The sequence below is a fragment of the Typopeltis vanoorti genome, chromosome 6 (genome assembly GCF_054136105.1).
Source record: "Typopeltis vanoorti isolate ZY-2024b chromosome 6, IOZ_Tvanoo_1.0, whole genome shotgun sequence".
Classification (NCBI taxonomy): domain Eukaryota; kingdom Metazoa; phylum Arthropoda; class Arachnida; order Uropygi; family Thelyphonidae; genus Typopeltis; species Typopeltis vanoorti.
In genome coordinates this window covers 20,862,987-20,881,890 of record NC_143554.1, presented here as the reverse complement: position 1 = coordinate 20,881,890, position 18,904 = coordinate 20,862,987, and the positions used below count along the sequence as shown (strand labels likewise).

Genomic DNA, 18,904 nt, shown 5'->3' with positions numbered 1-18,904 from the left:
CTGTTCTACGTCTCTCTCTTTCTCTGCAAACACTATATCCTTGCATTTTCTGTTCCTCTGACAGTATCATCCTTAGTCAACCATGTCTCAATAATGCCTATAACTCTTGGTCAAGTTGTGCTAATCAATGCCAAAAACTTCTCAACCTTATTTCAAATCCAATTGCTCAATTCTTCTGGCATTAATATACGTGGGTGGTCTGAAAAGTTCTCGGCCTCAACCATAAATGGCAACACTATCGGCAATTTTTTTTTTTTTTTTTAAGTTGGTACATCTGTCATAAGCAACCAAGAGAAATTGCAAGTCATTCTATCAAGAAGTTTTTTTTTTATACAGCTGTCAGAAACCAAAGTGTTGTCTGTATCCCTTGAAATGGATAAAATTGAGTATCATGTGATTATAAAATTCTTTGTAAAAGAAGGTTTAATGCCAAAAAGAAATTCATTTGAAGTTCATACAAGTTTATGGGCACTCTTCTCCTTTGTTTTCGACAATTAAGAAATGGGCTGTCGAGTTTAAATGTAGCCGTGCCAGACTTGAAGATGATTCACGTGAAGGACATCCAAAAAGTGTAACAACACCAGAAATCATTGATCAAGTGTACGATATGGTATTGGATAACTGGCAAGTCAAAGTGCATGAAATTGCTGAGCCTATTAGGCATTTCAAAAGAATGTGTAGGATATATTTTGCATGAAGAATTGCAAATGAAAAAGCTTTACACAAGATGGGTGCTGTGCAGATCAAAAATGCACTCGAATGAAAATCTCTGAACAGTGCTTGGAGTGTTGTAACAAGAATAAAACTGATTTTGTGCATCAATTTATTACTATGGATGAGACTTGGATTCAATAAAGCACATCATTACACACCAGAATCCAAACAGTGGACAGAAGCTGGTTGTTCAGCACCAAAGAAGACAAGGTCATGACATCAGTGTTTTGGGATGCTAAAGGCATCTTGTTTATTAATTATCTTGAAGAGGGTAAAACAGTAACTGGGGAATATTATTCCAATCTTTTAAATAGACTAGATGAAAAACTTCGTGAGAAAAGGCCCGGTTTGCAGGAGAAAAAAAAAATCATCTTTCATCAGGACAATGCACCTGCCCACAAAGGTGTTTTGGTAATGAGAAAATTAAGGGATCTGCACTATGAATTGTTGGAACATCCACCCTATTCCCCAGATTTGACTCCCTCTGACTTCTATCTCTTCCCAAAACTAAAACTATTCCTCACTGGTCAGCATTTTTCTTCGAATTAAGATGCAGCTGTAGAGGGGTATTTTGCAGATCTTACTGAGAACCACTAAAGGGACGGGATAATGGCGTTGGAGCATCGCTGGAATAAATGTATTAGTCTTAAAGGAGTTATGTTGAAAAATAAAAATAATTTTGAAATTATAAATTCGTTTTTTCATTGTTAGGCTGAGAACTTTTCATACCACCCACATACACAAACTGCAATACCCCCCACCCTTCATCCCACAACATCCTTTACATCTTGTGTTACTTATAGCCCACTGAAGTTAACCTGCAGTGCTACATTTTGCATCATATGATCACACTCTTCCACTTACTAACCTCTAGGTTGCCAGGACCAACGTTTACCCACAACCCCCCCCCCAGCATTCTTGTTTCTCTGACTTTGTACTTCTGAAGAATCAATGAACTCATTCTCAAGACACCTAATCCATTTAGATGCAAGCCATCCTTATATAAATCCTTCAAATTAACAAAAATTGTCATGCCAGCAGCACCTAGAGTTCCCAAGTTTACCCTCCCAAGTACTAACTGGGCTCAGGTTTGCTTAACTTCAATGATAAGATGTGGTGCTTTCAAACTGATTTGGCAGCTGACATTAAATTATGTTATATTAAAATTAATGCTGTGTTTAGGTATATTTAAAAGTAGTCATTTTCATGCATTTTCAAAACATTTGAAAAATTCATGTACACTTTAGGTTAAATTTATTAAAATTAAATTGTTTAAGTATCATTCTAAAATAATGATCTTACCACAAATAGAGATCTTGCTTTTTCCTATTTTCAAAATAGATACACTTATTGCAATTCTTCATTTCACATATCTTTAAAGAAATAAAGTTTACATACATGAATCAAGCATATTTCTAACAATTACTAATGAAATTGCAATCATTTTGAGGAAAATCCTAAAGCACTAAACTAAATCTCTTAACTTTTCTTACACATTTAAATATGTATATTTTCAACAAGTACAATGTCCTCAATTTAACATACTAAAACTCATTTTAGCTTATATAATCAAGAATCATGGACCCTACATTAAGCTTAGCTCAAAACTTTGTCAGAGATTCCTTATTAATTTTGCTGGTGCAGCAATAGACATTGAGACACAGTCAGCTACATTTTCCACATCTCAGATCAAAGGAGACTAAATAACTTGTAACACCAAAGTGAGATTCAGCAAAAATTTGATTTTCTAAAAAGTCTGTTGCTCATTCTTATTCTTACTCCTTCAGCACAATATAACAACAAAATGAATGCTCTTATCTTACCCAAACTAACATCATCGGGAAGTTAATGAGAAGCTACTCAGATTCTGATTAACCTTTATTCTTGTTAACCTACAATATTCTCCTTTCAGTCAAATTCAGGAGACTACAACTGCGTTAGGAATATACACATACGTGTATACTCCAGATAATGACCTTAATACGAAGGTTGAAATGTCAGGAAACAAATGTAATTATTCTAACAAGTTGTAGTCTCCATAATTTTGATGAAATGGATGTGATCACCATGTAACACAAAAGGAAAGGATTCTCACAATCTTTTCAGAAATGAATGCTATATAGATCCCTGAACTTAAATGAGTTTTTATAATGGAAGGAACTACAAAAGGTTAACAAATCTTTCCTGTCCATAACTCATCACTCACAACAAATGTGATTTTTTTTAAAGAGTTTAGAAAAACTATGCTTTCAGAATGTTTTTAACTTCAATATTAGATTTTTTATGAGATTATTGTGTATTAACATTCCATGTTCTAATTTTATGCTGTAATTTTAATCTAGTTTTTGTACTGGTCTTAAATTTCTCTTGTGTATTTTCTTTTATGTATTAAAAGCATTTTACTGTTAAAGCAGTGTGAGCATTTGGTTGGATCCCCAAAATTAGGATTGCCAACCCAACCTTTGCATATTTTACCTAAAGCTAAGACTGTGAAACTAAGCTTGGAACTACCACTTATAACAAAGAAATGTACAGCTTAAGTTAAGCCCAACAGTAGTGAACGAGTGGAATAGATGGACAGAGTCAGTTGCACGTATGCTTTATCAGGGGATGATTTCAAGGCAAAATATGACAGATATTGACAATTGTCGATTAACGTTTTTAAAATGGACCTCTCAAGATCAGTCTATGAACTCAGTGGAAGTACCTATATATACACCCTCTGTCCAAAAAGAAACCGAACTTTTGATAGAAAATAAAACAGGCCAATTATAATTATTTCAAATCATTTATTAAAATCAATATACTCTTCAATACAGCATTTTCGGCACGGTCAATTAATTTGTTAAATGAGTTTCTTTTAATCAGTTATTGGGATACTGTTGAGGGTAGTGGTTACTGCTGCTTGAACGTTTTCAATGGTGTCGCATCTCTTTCCTTTCATCAGCAAGTGAAGTCGGGGGGGGGGGAGTCACAAGGTGCTAAATCAGGTGAATATGGCGAATGATCCAACACACAAACTTGGTTTTTGTTCAAAAACTGTCTCGCAATGTTCGAACAATGAGATGGTGCATTATCATGCAAAAATGACCAGCTGCTTGCATCACGATATTCATGCCATACGCGACGAATTCTCACTATCAATCGCTTCAAAACTTCGAGATAAAACTCGCCATTGACCATTTGGCCAGGCGGAACGAATTATTTGTGGATAATGCGCTTGGAATTGTAGAAACAAATCAGCATTGTCTTTACTTTTGATTTCTCCAAGCGACTTTTTTTTCGGATGCCCCTCTTCTGGTAGTCTCCACTCACCACTTTGTTTCGGGCTCATACTCAAAATACCACGTTTCATCACCAGTAACAATCGTTTCAAGGAAATTTGAGTCCTTATAAGCGGTTTTAATGAAAACCTTGCAGTGTTCAATATCATACATTTTTGTCGTCGATCAACTTGTAGGGAACAAATCGCAAATTCAATTTATGAAGGCCCAAACTCTCAGTCAAAATGTTGTGCACAGTTGATTTTGGAATCCCCAATTCATCTTCAATCAATCTCACAGACGATTTCAGGTTTTCTTTAATGAAATCACGCACTTCTTGGATGTTAACTTCATTCAGTCCAGTTTCTGGATGGACTGGCTTTTCTTCATCCTCAAGCAACTCAAGACCACTTTGAAATCACTTAAACCACTCGTAAACTCGAGCACGGGATAAGCATTCATCACTGTATGCTTTTTGAAGCATTTGATGCATTTCGGTAAAACTTTTACCAAGTTTAACAGAAAAGTCAATTGCAGCGCTCTGGTTGAAACTCATTTTCCGACCGTTCGTCAAAACACACTGTCACTCTTGGCACTATAACTTGGCTTCTAATGAAACAAATATCATAAACAGTAGACACACCACTAATGAAAGTTGCCGCTTTCGACAACAAAAAGATACAACAGGTGGCGCCACTAGTTTCTTCAATTTTCGTTAAGTTCGGTTTCTTTTTGGACAGAGGGTGTATATATATATATATATATATATATAACATAATTCTTGAAAGGTTTTACCTGAATTGTAAGGAATCATCTTCAAATTCCTACTATGTACTCTCAAGTGGCATACAGAATACTATAGTATTTAGTTATAGATAGTATTACAAGAAAGTTCACATCAGCAATAATTTCCTATTGACAATTTTCTTCCAAATAAAAGAAATAAAGGAAAGGAAAGTTTGGAAATGATAATAGAAAACTCTATTCGAATCCTTTCACATAGAAAGAAAAACAGGAAAAAGTTGTTAAGTGTTATGCTAAAAACAGTGACTAAGATAACAGATGTTAGAGAAATTAGGGGAACTTTGGAACCTGATATTTTATGAAGGCTTTCATATAGAAAGAGAAATGTAAAAGTTATTAACAGTAATGATTATACAGCTGTTCAAGAGTGTATACATATGAGTTTTAATGGTCACTCGTGTTTCCCTGGTAGACTTTCATACAGAAAGAAAAAGTTGTGAACTCTGATGGAGACAACAGGAAGAAAATGAAGATGACTGGTTTACATGACTTTCAGTAAACTGGCAACTGCAATTAACAGTCTGGTGGTAAAGCTTATATGTTCTATTTGACTACATTTAAAGTCTCCTTTATTATGCTACCACTTTGCCACATAGCAATTCCGATAATACTAATGTATACAACTGCATTAATAAATGTGAACACACATACATGTTTCACATACATGTTTCACACATACACACATACATGTGAACACACATACACACATTCATACAACAAAACAGGTCAGGCAGGTACTTGAAAGAAATAATTTAATAAGCTCAAGGTATTATACAAGTATACAATATAAACATAATCTGAAGTATTCTCAAGTAAAGACATAGGCTCAAACTAATTACACTAAACACACAAACAAACTTGCATAGACCACTAATATAAACATTTTCAACATTAATTTTTAGGCACTCGTTATTCCTTCTTCACACATGTGGTCATTAGTTAACTTACTTTATACACTACTATTAGCTCATATAGAGATACACTCGGCCTTATAGGGCAAACAAATCTTAAATAAATGGGCCAAGTCATAGACAATTCTTATAGTTCCATAAAATTAGTTCATCTTGTATATTCTCTTAGGGGATCACACTCTTCTATGACTGGAAATCACAATACAAAACTCTACCTTACCGTCTCTGATTTGATGCTTTGTCTGGTCATCAAGGCCTTCTAGCTTAGCTTCCTATTTGGTTGTCTTCGATTGGACTACACGAATGGATTCTCAGCGGAAAAGATGGGAGGTGGCATTGGAACATCGCCTGAAACGGACGGCATCTGCTTGGTTCCTCTGTCGCATGACAAAACACAGCTATCCTAGTCCAAGGATATAGCTTGGCCCATTCCAAACACTGCGACAGAGAAACCAATGCCTTCCACGGCCAGCCAGGGACTTCTCTGACGACCAACTCAACCTATGTCCGAGAGAGGTCAGGAACCAGCCTCGAATGGGGTTTGCATGGCCTTTTTGTTATCTTTTCTCCTCTCAGTATTTCTCGGCCGTCGCGATGCCTGCCAACGCGGTCATATGTATTTACATCATTTTATTCAGCTCCCTCTATTTTGTCGCACGTGCACTTGTTTTTCTCTTCCTGGAAAGCGCTTCAGTTTCTCTTTCCAGTAACTTCCTTCCCTCCTTTTGCATGCATAACACAGAACGGTTAAAGGTGACCCTTGAACTCTGGCTCACAGGCTTAGCTACTATAGTAAAGAAATAGGGTTCTTAAGTAGATTTAACAGCTTACATTAATTTCTACATCTGGTCCACACGTATTACATATTATATTTTATAAGCATTTTATACAGTTCTATATAACTCCTTGTTCTTAAATTGAGTTGCATTCACAAAGTTATCTTTTTTCTATTGCCAACTTTCCACATTCTCTGCCTAAGTTGAATTAAAGTTGTGACCTGAATATTTTAAGTTAAAACATTTCTTAGCTTATTCAGGACACAAAAATGGGCTGGCAATTTGGGATTCAGCTGACCAAATTGTATTCCTATTGGTTAAACCAAAATAAAAAAATGATGGTACAACATGACAAAATTTCATGCCGGCTGGGACGCCGCCCAGTTAAACAGGGTCCCCATTGTTTTCGCCAGGGAACCAGGGCGAACAGCGAAAAGTCAGCTACTGGAACAAATATGAAAACACACCCCAACTCAACATCACCAGAGTTAAAGATTGGTACTACCGGTATACAATTCAGGCATAAGAAGCCTGAATGGCAAAGAAATGGAGCTAGCTGAGGAATTAGATAAGTACCAGATCGACATAATAGGGGTGACTGAAACAAAAAAGACAAAAACTGGTGAGATCTTTCTGAGTAATAAATACAAAATATTATATTCAGGCAATGACAATCAAGGAAAAGAAGGAGTAGCCATAGTATTCAACACAAAATACGAGGCTAATCTTCTTGAATGGCAGGCAGTCTCAAGTAGAGTGATGTGGGCAAATATGAGAATTGGGAACTGGACAATGAGACTTATTTGTGCCTATAGTCATATTACTAAGGTAGAAGTGGAGGAATTTTTTGATGCTTTAGAAAAAGCAACTGACATAATGAAAAAGGAACAGTTGATCATTGTTGGGAATCTAAATAGTAAAGTAGGAAATGATTGTCAGACATACAAAAATATTTCGGGAAAATTTGGAGAAAAGCGCAAAGCAAATAATAATGGCAAATATCTGTTGGATTTCTGCTCAGGACATGGACTGGTTATTACTAACACCATGTTCCAACATAAAAATGTGTATAAATTCACATGGAGAGAAGAGGCAATGAATAAGAAAAGTCTCATTGACTATGTTATTGTTGATAGTGATGTTTTCTCCCTGGTGCAGTACACCAGAGTGTACAGAGGATTTGAAATTGGAAGCGATCGCTATTTAGTCTTGAGCAGGATAAAATTGAATTCATATTGAAAAGAATAATATGTAAGAAAGTTTTAAAGCGAATAAAAGTTGAGCAGCTCTCAGATATGAACTGTAGACTAAAACACACAAAGATTATTGAAGAAAAAAATGAAAGAGTTTGAGAACAGGAACCAAACTTTACAGACTCAGTGGCAAGCCTTGAAGAAAACTTTGATTGATTCAGCCAGAGAGGCATGTGGCTTCCTGGCAAATAAGTCAGCTTGTACTCTTAGAGAATACAGAGACAAATGTGAGAAAGCTAAACTCTATGTAAAACTAGCTAAACAAAAGTGATGGGAGGACTTTGGCAAGAATATAGAAAATAAATATCAAGAAGGTGGGAAAATATTTTGGAGGTTGTTGAAGAAGCTTAAAAATGGAGCAAAGAGTACTAAAGGGAAGCAGAGATGATAAAGGTGACATGAAAACGGGAGAAAAAGATATCCTTGAAGTATGGAGTAATTACTTCGAGAAATTGCTAAATGAAACAAGCAGTGATGACAGCACAGTGATAAAAAACACTGACCAGGCATGCAGTCAGGAATACATACCCATACTTGAAGTAGAAAAAGCAATCAAAGGCTTGAAATGTGGAAATGCAGCAGGAGTAGATGATATTCGACCAGAAATGCTAAAGTATGGTGGTATAAAAGTTTTACAGTGGCTGCACTGCATAGTTCAGAAAGCCTGGACAGAGGGACGAATTCCCGATGATTGGAGTAGAGCTCTCATAGTACCCATATATAAAAAGGGAAATAAAACTGAATGTGAGAATTACAGAGGTATTTCCCTACTGAGTGTTCCTGGCAAGATCTATGTAAGTATACTTGAGAAACGGTTGAGAAGAATTGTGGAAGGAAAGCTTGGTGAAGAACAATCTAGATTCAGGCCAAATAGAGGCTGTCAGAATCAGATCTTTACTTTACGACAAATAGTTGAGAAAGCATGGGAATATAACAAAGATCTGTATTTAAGTTTTGTCAATTTGGAAAAAAGCATATGACAAGGTGCCAAGAGAGAAGCTATTCAATACTATATGGTGTCAATGGGGCATTATATCAAGCAATACTTAGTCTGTATTTGAGTTGTTAGTCAGCAGTTAGAATTGAAGGAAGTACAGGAAGATGGTTTAATGTTAAATCTGGTGTGAGACAAGGATGTACATTATCCCCTCTGTTATTCATTATTAAGTTACTTAAGTATAAAGAGCTAATAAGAAGAAATAACTTAATAATAATAATAAAGAACTAACTTAATAGTTGCACCTCTTTGGTAAACTCGTTCGCAGAGTATATAGGTTCTTTTCGCTATACACTTTGGTATTAGGTCTAGCTACTCACTGATGAAGCCTCAAAAAAGGCTGAAACCGGTCTGGGTAGTGACCTCCCTCCATAATGTAATAACAGCATACATTTCCTAGGAAATGTGTTTTTACATTATGGAAAATACCTAAGAATAGCGATCTGAACTTCCCCCACCTTTGCAACGAGTCGTCCGATATTGTACTACGTACTAGGATCACTTGCATTGGCTAACGCTAGTGTCGCCGATACTTTATAGTTTACTATATTCGGCAAGAAACTCTCCGATTCCAATCTTTGAGTTTCTTATTCGATTTTAAAACTATGTGGGATTTAATATCCCCTGAATTTATGTAATGTTTTCATTGCCGAAATGAAGCTTATTAGCTCTTTATACTTAAGTAACAAAATGTTACATTCAGGCAATCACAATCAAGGAAAAGAAGAGGTAGCCATAGTATTCAACACTAAATACGAGGCTAATCTTTCTTGAATGGTAGGCAGTCTCATGTAGAGTGATTTGGGCAAATATCAGAATGGGGAACTGGACAATGAGATTTATTTGTGCCTATGGTCCCACAGAAGGTTATACTGAGGTAGAAGCGCAGGAATTTTTTTTGAGGCTTTTAAGAAAGAAACTGATAATGAAAAAGGAAAAGTGGGTCCTTGTTGTGGATCTAAATAGCAGAGTAGGAAATGATTGCGAGACATACAAAAATATTTTGGGAAAATTTGGAGAAAAGAGCAAGCTAATTAAAGTGGCAAATACCTGTTGGATTTCTGCTCAGGACATGGACTGGTTATTGCTAACACAATGTTCCAACATAAAAACGTGCACAAATTCACATGGAGAGAAGAGGCAAGGAATAAGAAAAGTGTCATTGACTATGTTATTGTTGAGTATTTTTCTCCCTGGTGCAGGACACTAGTGTGTACAGAGGATTTCAAATTGGAAGTGATCACCATTTAGTCTTTAGACAACCAAGCAGGATAAAATTGAATTTCCTATTGAAAAGAAGAACACGTAAAAAAGTTTTAAAAAGAATAAAAGTTGAGAAGCTCTCAGATGTGAACTGTGCACTATAATACACAACCCTTATTCAAGAAAAAATAAGTTAGAGAACAGGAACCAAACCCTGGAGATTCAGTGGCAAGCCCTGAAGAAAACACTGATAGATTCAGTCAGAGAATCATGTGGTGAGGAAGGCAGAAGCATTGAAAATATCAATTGCTTTGTGAATGGAGAACTTATAGAACAAGTAAAACATTTCAGCTACTTAAACATGCTTTTTAGTGAAGATGGTAAATTAAATATGGAAATAGACAACAGAATCAACAAAGCTGGTATGGTAGGAAGTCAACTGAATAAATTTATATGGAATAAGACAAAAATTAGTCAAAACACTAAATTAACTGCATACAAGACTGTGTTCAAACCAATTTTAACTTATGGATATGAGAGCTATGTTTGAAGTAAAACACTTGTCCAAAGACTAGAGATTGCAGATATGAGAGTCCTGAGAAAGATTAGGGGCATGAACAGATGGCAACAATGGCATATTATAAACAACAATCATATTATAAACAAGGATATTAGGAACGAACTTGACATTGTCAGCATCCAGGAATGCATTAGAAGAGCTAATCTCAGGTGGTATGGTCACTTAAACAGAAGTGGAAAGGAAAGATTAGCAAAACAAGTGTTCTCTGCCAGGTTGGCAGGAAAAAGACCCAGAGGAACAAGATATAGGTGGATTGATACGGTAAAAAATGCCTTAGAAGATAGAAATAAAAAAATACCTTAGAAGATAGAAATATAAGATCTGATAATATTGTTGTCTTGGTAGATAAAAGACTGATTTGGAGGAAAAACTGTAGATAGGAAGTTAGTAATTATGTAATTTTCATGTAGTACTATCATATCCTGTAAACACCCTTGATGGTACATGTCAGGAATTTCATGATGATGATGATGGATCTGAGAGCTGGGTTAGAAATAAAACACTTGACCAAAGACTAGAGACCACAGATATGAGTGTCTTGAGAAAGATTAGGAGTGTAAACAGATGGAATCAATGGTAATATATTAAAAATGAGAATATTAAGGAAGAACTTGACATTGTTAGCATTCAAGAATTTATCAGCAGGGCTAACCTGAGGTTACCACCTTAAACACCTGATTACTTAAACAGAATGGAAGAGAAAAGATTAGCAAAACAAATGTTCTCTGCCAGGTTGGCAGGAAAAATACCCGAGGGAGACCAAGATATAGGTGGGTTGATACAGTAAAAAGTGCCTTAGAAGGCAGAAATATAAGATCTGACAATGTTGAATCTTGACAGATTGATTTGGAGGAAAATTGTTGATAGGAAGTTAGTAATGATGCAAGATTTTTTATTTAGTACTATCATAATATCCTGTATCCTTGATGATAATGATGGGAACTGTGATATGTAATTCTTCAAGAACAAAAAGCACTGCAGAAACATAATTAGCTAAATTAAAGAAATTAATTTTAATATTGCTTTTCCAGGCAGATACATTATTTCTGTGAAGCAAATGATTGCAATTTACCACACCATCAATAACTTTTTTTTAAAAAAATAATTATATTACATAAAATATGTATGTATGAAAGTTCCTCTTATTATGTCCTGTCATACGAAGAAACTATAATAATATGATAAAATAACTAGTAATATAAATCAATGTTTAGACTCATATCTATCATAAAATTGGAGCTATCCTGAATAATGTAATAACTATGCATGCAAGTTAACCTGGTTGTGTTCTAAATTTGGAAAAAAAAAAAAAAATCTTATCCGTGTTACTTCAATTCTATTGCGTTTCGCATCTATTTTCTGGTAGATGTGAAAATATGTCATGGCCAGTTGTGAAGTTAAGAACTATTTCAGGACTGATGTTTATCAAAGACTCTATAGGTATTAGGCTTCCATGTCCATTAGTAATCAGTAATTTTTATGTTGTTTAGTTCCTTCAAAAGATTTAATAGAACAAGCGGAATGAACTTGGTGCTTCAGTTCGACAATGTTCATCTGCTATAATGGATATATAGATTCTGATATTCAGCAATACTGGATTTACATTTGTTAAATTTAGTGACAGCCGATTTATTTTACAAAGAAAAAGAAAGGAAAAGTTATAGTTTTATTAAAGATGTAAATAATTACATTACATATACAATGCTTTATCACTTTTAATTAGTATTTCTTTAATAATGTTTCGTATAAAAGAAATGTATATAGCTTATGGTGTGTTGCAAATGGGTTCATTATAATATTTACTGGCATCAAGAATGAAATGAGGGCTGATACTACAGGCTGTTTCAAAAAGAATGACCCAATTTCAAATAATTATATAATTATATTAGCTCAGTATAGCGGCTATTTGGGTGCTAATAGTGGCATCTAGCGGTCATCATATCAAACTCTGGGCCAAGGCCGTTCAAATGGTACAAGTCACATTTATTTGTTGTTCATGGTTGCAGAGATATACAATTTTCAAATCGGGATATTCTTATTGAAACACCCTATATATTTAATTTTAATTCTAGATGTCATGAGAAAAGAAAATATTAACTCTAACAAGTTCTTGCAATTAAAGAGCTGTACACTTATTTACAACAAACAATTTTTGCTTTAATTTTCACCACCATATGTTTCACAGCACCAAGCAGCACTGCACTTATGCAAAAATGATGTACTTCTGAACAGGTAATAAGGTATGACAGGATAAAAAAAAAAAAAACAGGCTGATTAGAATAGAGCATGTTCTAGGAGTTAGAAGTTTTGGGGAAAAATAATAAAAATAATATATATATATATATATTATGTAAAGGAAAGAAAGTACATTTTTTAACTCAGAAAGGTGGAAAAGACCAATTTTTGATAAAAAATAGGCCATTAACAGAGAAGCAAACAGTTTTTCTAAGTTAACAGATGCGTTTACTTTCAAAGGAAGTCATGTTAAAATACAGATAGCAGAATGAACTATAATCTGTTCTTTTTTCCCACAGCAATGGGCAGTTCCTTTAAAATACATTGGGCAACAAACTTTTTCATTAATGTGATTCCAATCACAATAGGTTGTAAATCTATCAGGTATACATTGGATTCTGTGTGGACTACGGAAATTTTTTTTCTATTTTTTATTAATTTTTTTTACCCTGTATAGAAATTCTGCTCTAGATTACCAAATGTGAAACTTTTTCAAGCCACTGCAGGATGACTGCAAACATTCATTCACATGGCAGGATTCGAACTTGCAGCATGGTGAGTTGGAGAGCAGATACAGTAGCTGCTCAGACAATAAAGCCAGCAAGATGATGATTAAATTCTTTAAACATGGAAGAAATTAATTGTTTTGTGTATGTATGTGCTCAAGGATAACAAAGGAATTTCAAGAAAAAAAAAAAAAGAGAGAGAGAAGAAATTTAATTTTTTGTGTTGCATTTCTGAGAAAACGGAAGAGGAATTATCTGTCAGTTCACCATTCATTTGGCTGGATGTACCAGCCATATTAGGCTTCCATTAGACAGAAAATTTAATGGAACTAGTGGGAGTGCAAGTAGAAGTTATTCAAGTATCCATGAAGGAAAAGCAATTGGTTTAATTCTTGTTTGATCATGAACTTGATATGGCAGTACAAGGGAATAATTTCATCTCTGAGTGTGATGTGACCATCATGCAAATATATCATTTACAAAGTGAAGCTAAAGGCAAAATTGTGGGAATATGGTGCTGCGTCTGTTAATGCAGGAGATAAATTGCCCATAGCAGTTACATCATTTTATTTCTACAATTTTTTTATAACATAATCCTTGTATTAGATAATTATGACTACACACTGTTCTTTCGAACTGCATTAATCTCTTTCATACAGCTTTAATTGACTGAAGCAGTAAATGCATGCTCTGTGGTGTTTGTTATTTTTATAAGTTGATTTTTACTATTCTTTATTATACTCTGATGATGCCCTTGTAACAAACGATAAAATAATAGAGGTAATAAGATGTGTTAAAGCATTATTTGTTTTTCATTATTCACCTTCACCTATGCTCTCAAATGGAAAGAACAGTTGATCTCCATAGCATGTTCACCATATCATCAAAAGACATCAGTCACACAACACTAGAAATCCAGCCATATATCCCTGTCACTTATATATGAAGCTAGCTAAATAACCTGCAGCTGAAGGCAATAATTAAAGTTCCTCAAATCCTGCTTAAGGATAAGAAAAGGAGAAGACAAAGACATTCAGTCTCCTGGACCAGGAGACTGAAGCTTTGCTACTTCAAGTATTTAAATAAAGTATTAGCTGTGATACTCCAACCATCATCAATCACATCATTATTAAGTGACTCCACAGCACAACTGGAAGAATGATGGCACATTGTGCCCTCTGATTGGAAAAGGCCTAAGTTCGATTCTCATTTTGATTAGAGTTATCTTTATATGGGTTTTTTCAATTGAAGTTGAGTTAGACAATCTCATACAGAGGTGGCAAGGTTTCTTCTTCCAGAAACTCGAGTTTTTCATCCTGTATACAGAAAAATAGCCTTGAAGACATGCAATTTACAGACAAAAAATACTAGTGATGGTAGTGGGTAGTACATGGCATTATATGCTCATGATGGTGGTAGTGGGATCCCATGTGAGGTTTTGTAGAGTAGAGTGCCCTCCCCCTACCTCTACTTTACTTTAGATTAAGGAATCTAAAGAGTACATTCACTCTAAGAATAAATAAGCGAATCAAGAAAATACTAAACATAACAAATTGAAACTTTTACTTAATTACAACAAAAATAATTAGAATAATTTCATGTCACTGCAGTTTATATATAAAACAATCAATCTGCCTGTAAATTAACAATTTTTATACTTACTTCATTTATTGCAAATAGTGAATCCTTCTTTTCCATTTTGCATTCTAAAAATCAAAATATAACTTACATAAATATTTGAGTAATAAATCAACTGTTAGAGAATAATAAATTTGAAAAAAAAAAAAAAAGGGCCCTTTTGAGGCTTAATTAAAAACCTTTCTGAATGCTACCTAGTTTTTGAAAGATAACATTTTAACTTGCATAAAACTGACAACAGCTGCTACTACTACTTGTTCAAATTAGATCAATTCATTATTGGAATAATGTCTTCCCTAATTTCCTCCATTTCATTATGCTTTCAACTTTTTTTCAGCCACCATTGCATTCCATCAATCCTAATAATTTCCTCCTGCTATCCATTCTTTGATCTTCCCATTTGTTTACTATAATCTGTAGGTCTCCACTCCATTCTATTTATATCTAATTAACAGGATTAGTTATAGAATGTTATTCATAACTTTAATTTGAACAATATCACAGCAACAAACAAAATTAAATTATGTTTATTAATTGGCTAATATTTCATTGGATTTCAAACCTGCATCTTCAGAGCAAAACAAGTTACATTTTGTATATCAATGATATAGGAAATGATTTGACAAGAAATATTCAGTTGTTTGCTCATGATGCTCAACTGAGAAGAGGAATAGTAAACGAAGATGATGCAGAATATCCTGCAGGAAGACTTAAACAGACTAGCAGTATGGACAGTATAAGTGGCTGAGTGTTGAATGTGGCCAAGTGTAAGGTGATGCACTTTGGGAAGAGATCAGAAGCTGTGTACTATATTGATGGAACTGAACAGCAGGAAATTGATGAGGCTAGGAACTTGGGTGTGATTGTGAACAAGGAGATGAAGAGTTTAATAGGGTATATCACAAAGGTAACCAAAACATCACATCAGATTATGTGGTTGTTGAAAAACACACTAACAAGCAGGGATAGAGAGGTTATTGTTCTCCTATATAATGCTTTAATAAGGCCACATCTGGACTACTGTGAATGGAATCTGGGAGTCCAGATCTGTTCACAGTAGTCCAGATGTGGCCTTATTAAAGCATTATAAGGCCAGAGGCAAGTGACAAGTTGTGGCAGGTCTGCAGAATGCTCCCTATAACAGTATTAGCTGATAGATGAAAAAGAAGTGACATGACAGCAGCATTTAAGTTATTAAAATAAGTTTTATAAGAATTAACACTTCAGACTTTTCCTGCACATGGCAAGAATTATAAAAACAAGGAGTCATCAGTGAAAGTTGTATAAGAGTGGTTAGTGCGAGTTAGGACTAAGTTTATTGCTTGGAGGGTAGTGAATGGGTGGAATGGGTTGCGGATGAGTTTAAGGAGAAGTATGATAAGTATTATGTGAATGATGGCTAGTGTGTGAATAAGTGGATCTCTCATGATGAGTCTTCTGACTCAATGGAGATACCTGTATAATAATAATTTGGTACCCTCTAACAACTTCTATATAGCACATGGGTTTCTTCCATCTAATCCTGTGTGATGGGGTTTGCAAAGTATGGTCTTCCAATCCTGACTTGCTGCCATAATAACAGTAGTGGATGTACTTTTTGTTCTCCCAGGCAGACGTAAACAGCAGTCAGAGTCAGCAATGGCTATGAAGCATTCTCCCAGAATTACAGTTGAGTAGGCTGCTCCTACTCAATACTTCTTTTATACAACATTAGAGGATGCCGAAATAGGACGTAGGAGATCTTTTGTCCATTACAATTTGAATTGTTTCACTTATTCATTGTAGCACGTTTTTTCCCTGAAAATGCTGGTTTGAAATCCAGCAAAATATTAGCCAGTTAATAAACACTTTTATAATTTAGTTTTTGTTTGGTGTTGTAATATCATTAAAATAAGTTATGATCATTCTATTTATAATTTAGGCAATATTGTGTTAAATCAAGTGTCTAGTCCATTTCAATTTTGAATGAATGATGTAGCTCATGTCCTGCACACCTGTTCTTGGTTATGTCAAATTGGAAATAATCTTATCTCTAGGCCATTACAATTTGCAAACCATATGTTATGTTTACAAATTGTAAACACATCATTAAATTCCAGGTCTTACACATGTAAGGTGCACTGATTGAAAATGACGGCTTTGGGGAGGATGAAAGACAAACATATTGCAATCCTTTTATTTCTTCTGTGTCCATATGATTTTTATGATCACACACACACACACACACACACACACACACACACACACACACACACACACACACACACACACACACACACACACACACACACAGAGAGAGAGAGAGAGAGAGAGAATGATTTCACTAACTTGTATTACAATCAGGTCTTTATGAAGACTCAGTCACATGAACATATGCTTTCTAGCTGAACAGCAACCCTCATGAAACACAAAACCTCAACAAAAAAACACATTTTTTTTTATTCCCAGTGTTTATAGTGACTACCCAAAAGCATAGTCACTATAAACAACCATGCTTTAATTTTTAGAATTTAAATGTCGGTGTAGCCTGCATACATTTAGTTATAAAGATTTTAAGTGATATTAAGCTAATGTAACATTTCAAAATTTAAACATTAATTCTGCACTTTTATTTTTATAATTGACTCTTCTATTTTATTTTCATGTCTCCTATTACTATTGCGTCTGTACTTTTCATGTGTCCTTTTGTGTTCGTTATGTTTGGTTCCTGCCAATCCTTTGTGTTCTGTAATCAGTGTACAATTTCCAGTGATATTAATTCTCTTTCCTCTGATTTTTATTACCAAAAAAACCAACTGTAGAACAGAAGCATTTTCCATCCATGGAGAAAAAAAGCAAGCTATTTAATTTTACATATCACACAAAACATGATAAGAAAGTGCCATGCGTGCGTGCGTGGGTGTGTGTGTAAATACGCAGTTGCTTCTGTGGAATTCACAAATGAAAGTCATGTTTCCATTAAATAAACAAGTGGCATCATTACCATACTCGATTGTATACTTTGCTATGTTGTTAATGATTATAGACAAGAATATCGTGAGGGAAGTAAAAAAAAAAACAAAAAAAACTCCTTCCAAGATCAGGTGAATGAAATCAGGATAAGACTTAAAGAAACAAGCAAAGAAACAAGTGTATTATTTAAACTTTAAAATAATCAGAAAAGAATTCTTAAAATGAATATAAAAAGTCAAGATACCTGGTTTGGAATGAGGAAGTAGCATCCTCAGGTTCAACATTAAATGTCTTTCACGGAAAGTGATACCACGAGAAGAAAATACTAGCACTCTTTGCTTGTTAGTCCATTTACTCTGTAACATTAAACAGAAATATTCCTTTAAATGAAATATCAAAAAAAGTTCTCAATAAATAACAAAATATGAAACAAAAATCACTAATACATTAATGCTCAAATGAAATAAGTCTATGCAGATTGTATAAACTATGAGTTACATGAGGTCTGACCTACCATTATGAAAAAAAATTCATATTATAGAATTATCTTGTTCCAACATCCATTATTTTCTATTTCACCAATTATTAGATCATCGAACACCTACAAAAACATTAGCAGTCTGAAAATCATTCTGATATACAATATTATCAATCTGAACATCTATTATCTTCTCCCATCCTAGCATTCATTTATACCAAACAACCAATCCCTCCCTTCTCCTCCAAAACCAAGTGTCAAATCTCATTTAACTCGCTGCACTTTGCGGTTTCATAGTATAATGCACTGGAAGGGAAACTGGCTGAAGAGACACATATTTGATTCTGTCATAGTATGAGAGCACTTAGAAGGAGGACTCCAGAAATTCACTCAACTACTTGCCATGAGCAAATTATCAGAGATAAGTAGTGAGTGCATTTTCAGCCTTTGTTCTCAATGCATGTAAAATATATTGCCTTATTTTCTTCACATAATTTATACATTTTTCCATTTTAAAACAACATCTCACCAGAGTTATCTGATCACAGGCAGCCTCGAATGAATATAACGAAGTTCATTTTCAACTAGGAAACA

General features: G+C 34.5%; 1 protein-coding gene across 1 annotated transcript in view; it reads right to left on the bottom strand.

Annotated features, from left to right (window-relative positions):
- Window positions 1-18,904, bottom strand: part of LOC150105325 (serine/threonine-protein kinase unc-51-like) — a 55,380-nt gene that overhangs the window by 14,953 nt on the left and 21,523 nt on the right. The window contains exons 2-4 of the mRNA XM_090393929.1: window positions 18,077-18,188; window positions 14,905-14,948; window positions 2,017-2,087 (exon numbers count right to left, since the gene is read on the bottom strand). Of these exons, the coding sequence (XP_090250055.1) occupies window positions 2,017-2,087; window positions 14,905-14,948; window positions 18,077-18,188 (227 nt within the window). The remainder of the gene's footprint in view (window positions 1-2,016; window positions 2,088-14,904; window positions 14,949-18,076; window positions 18,189-18,904) is intronic.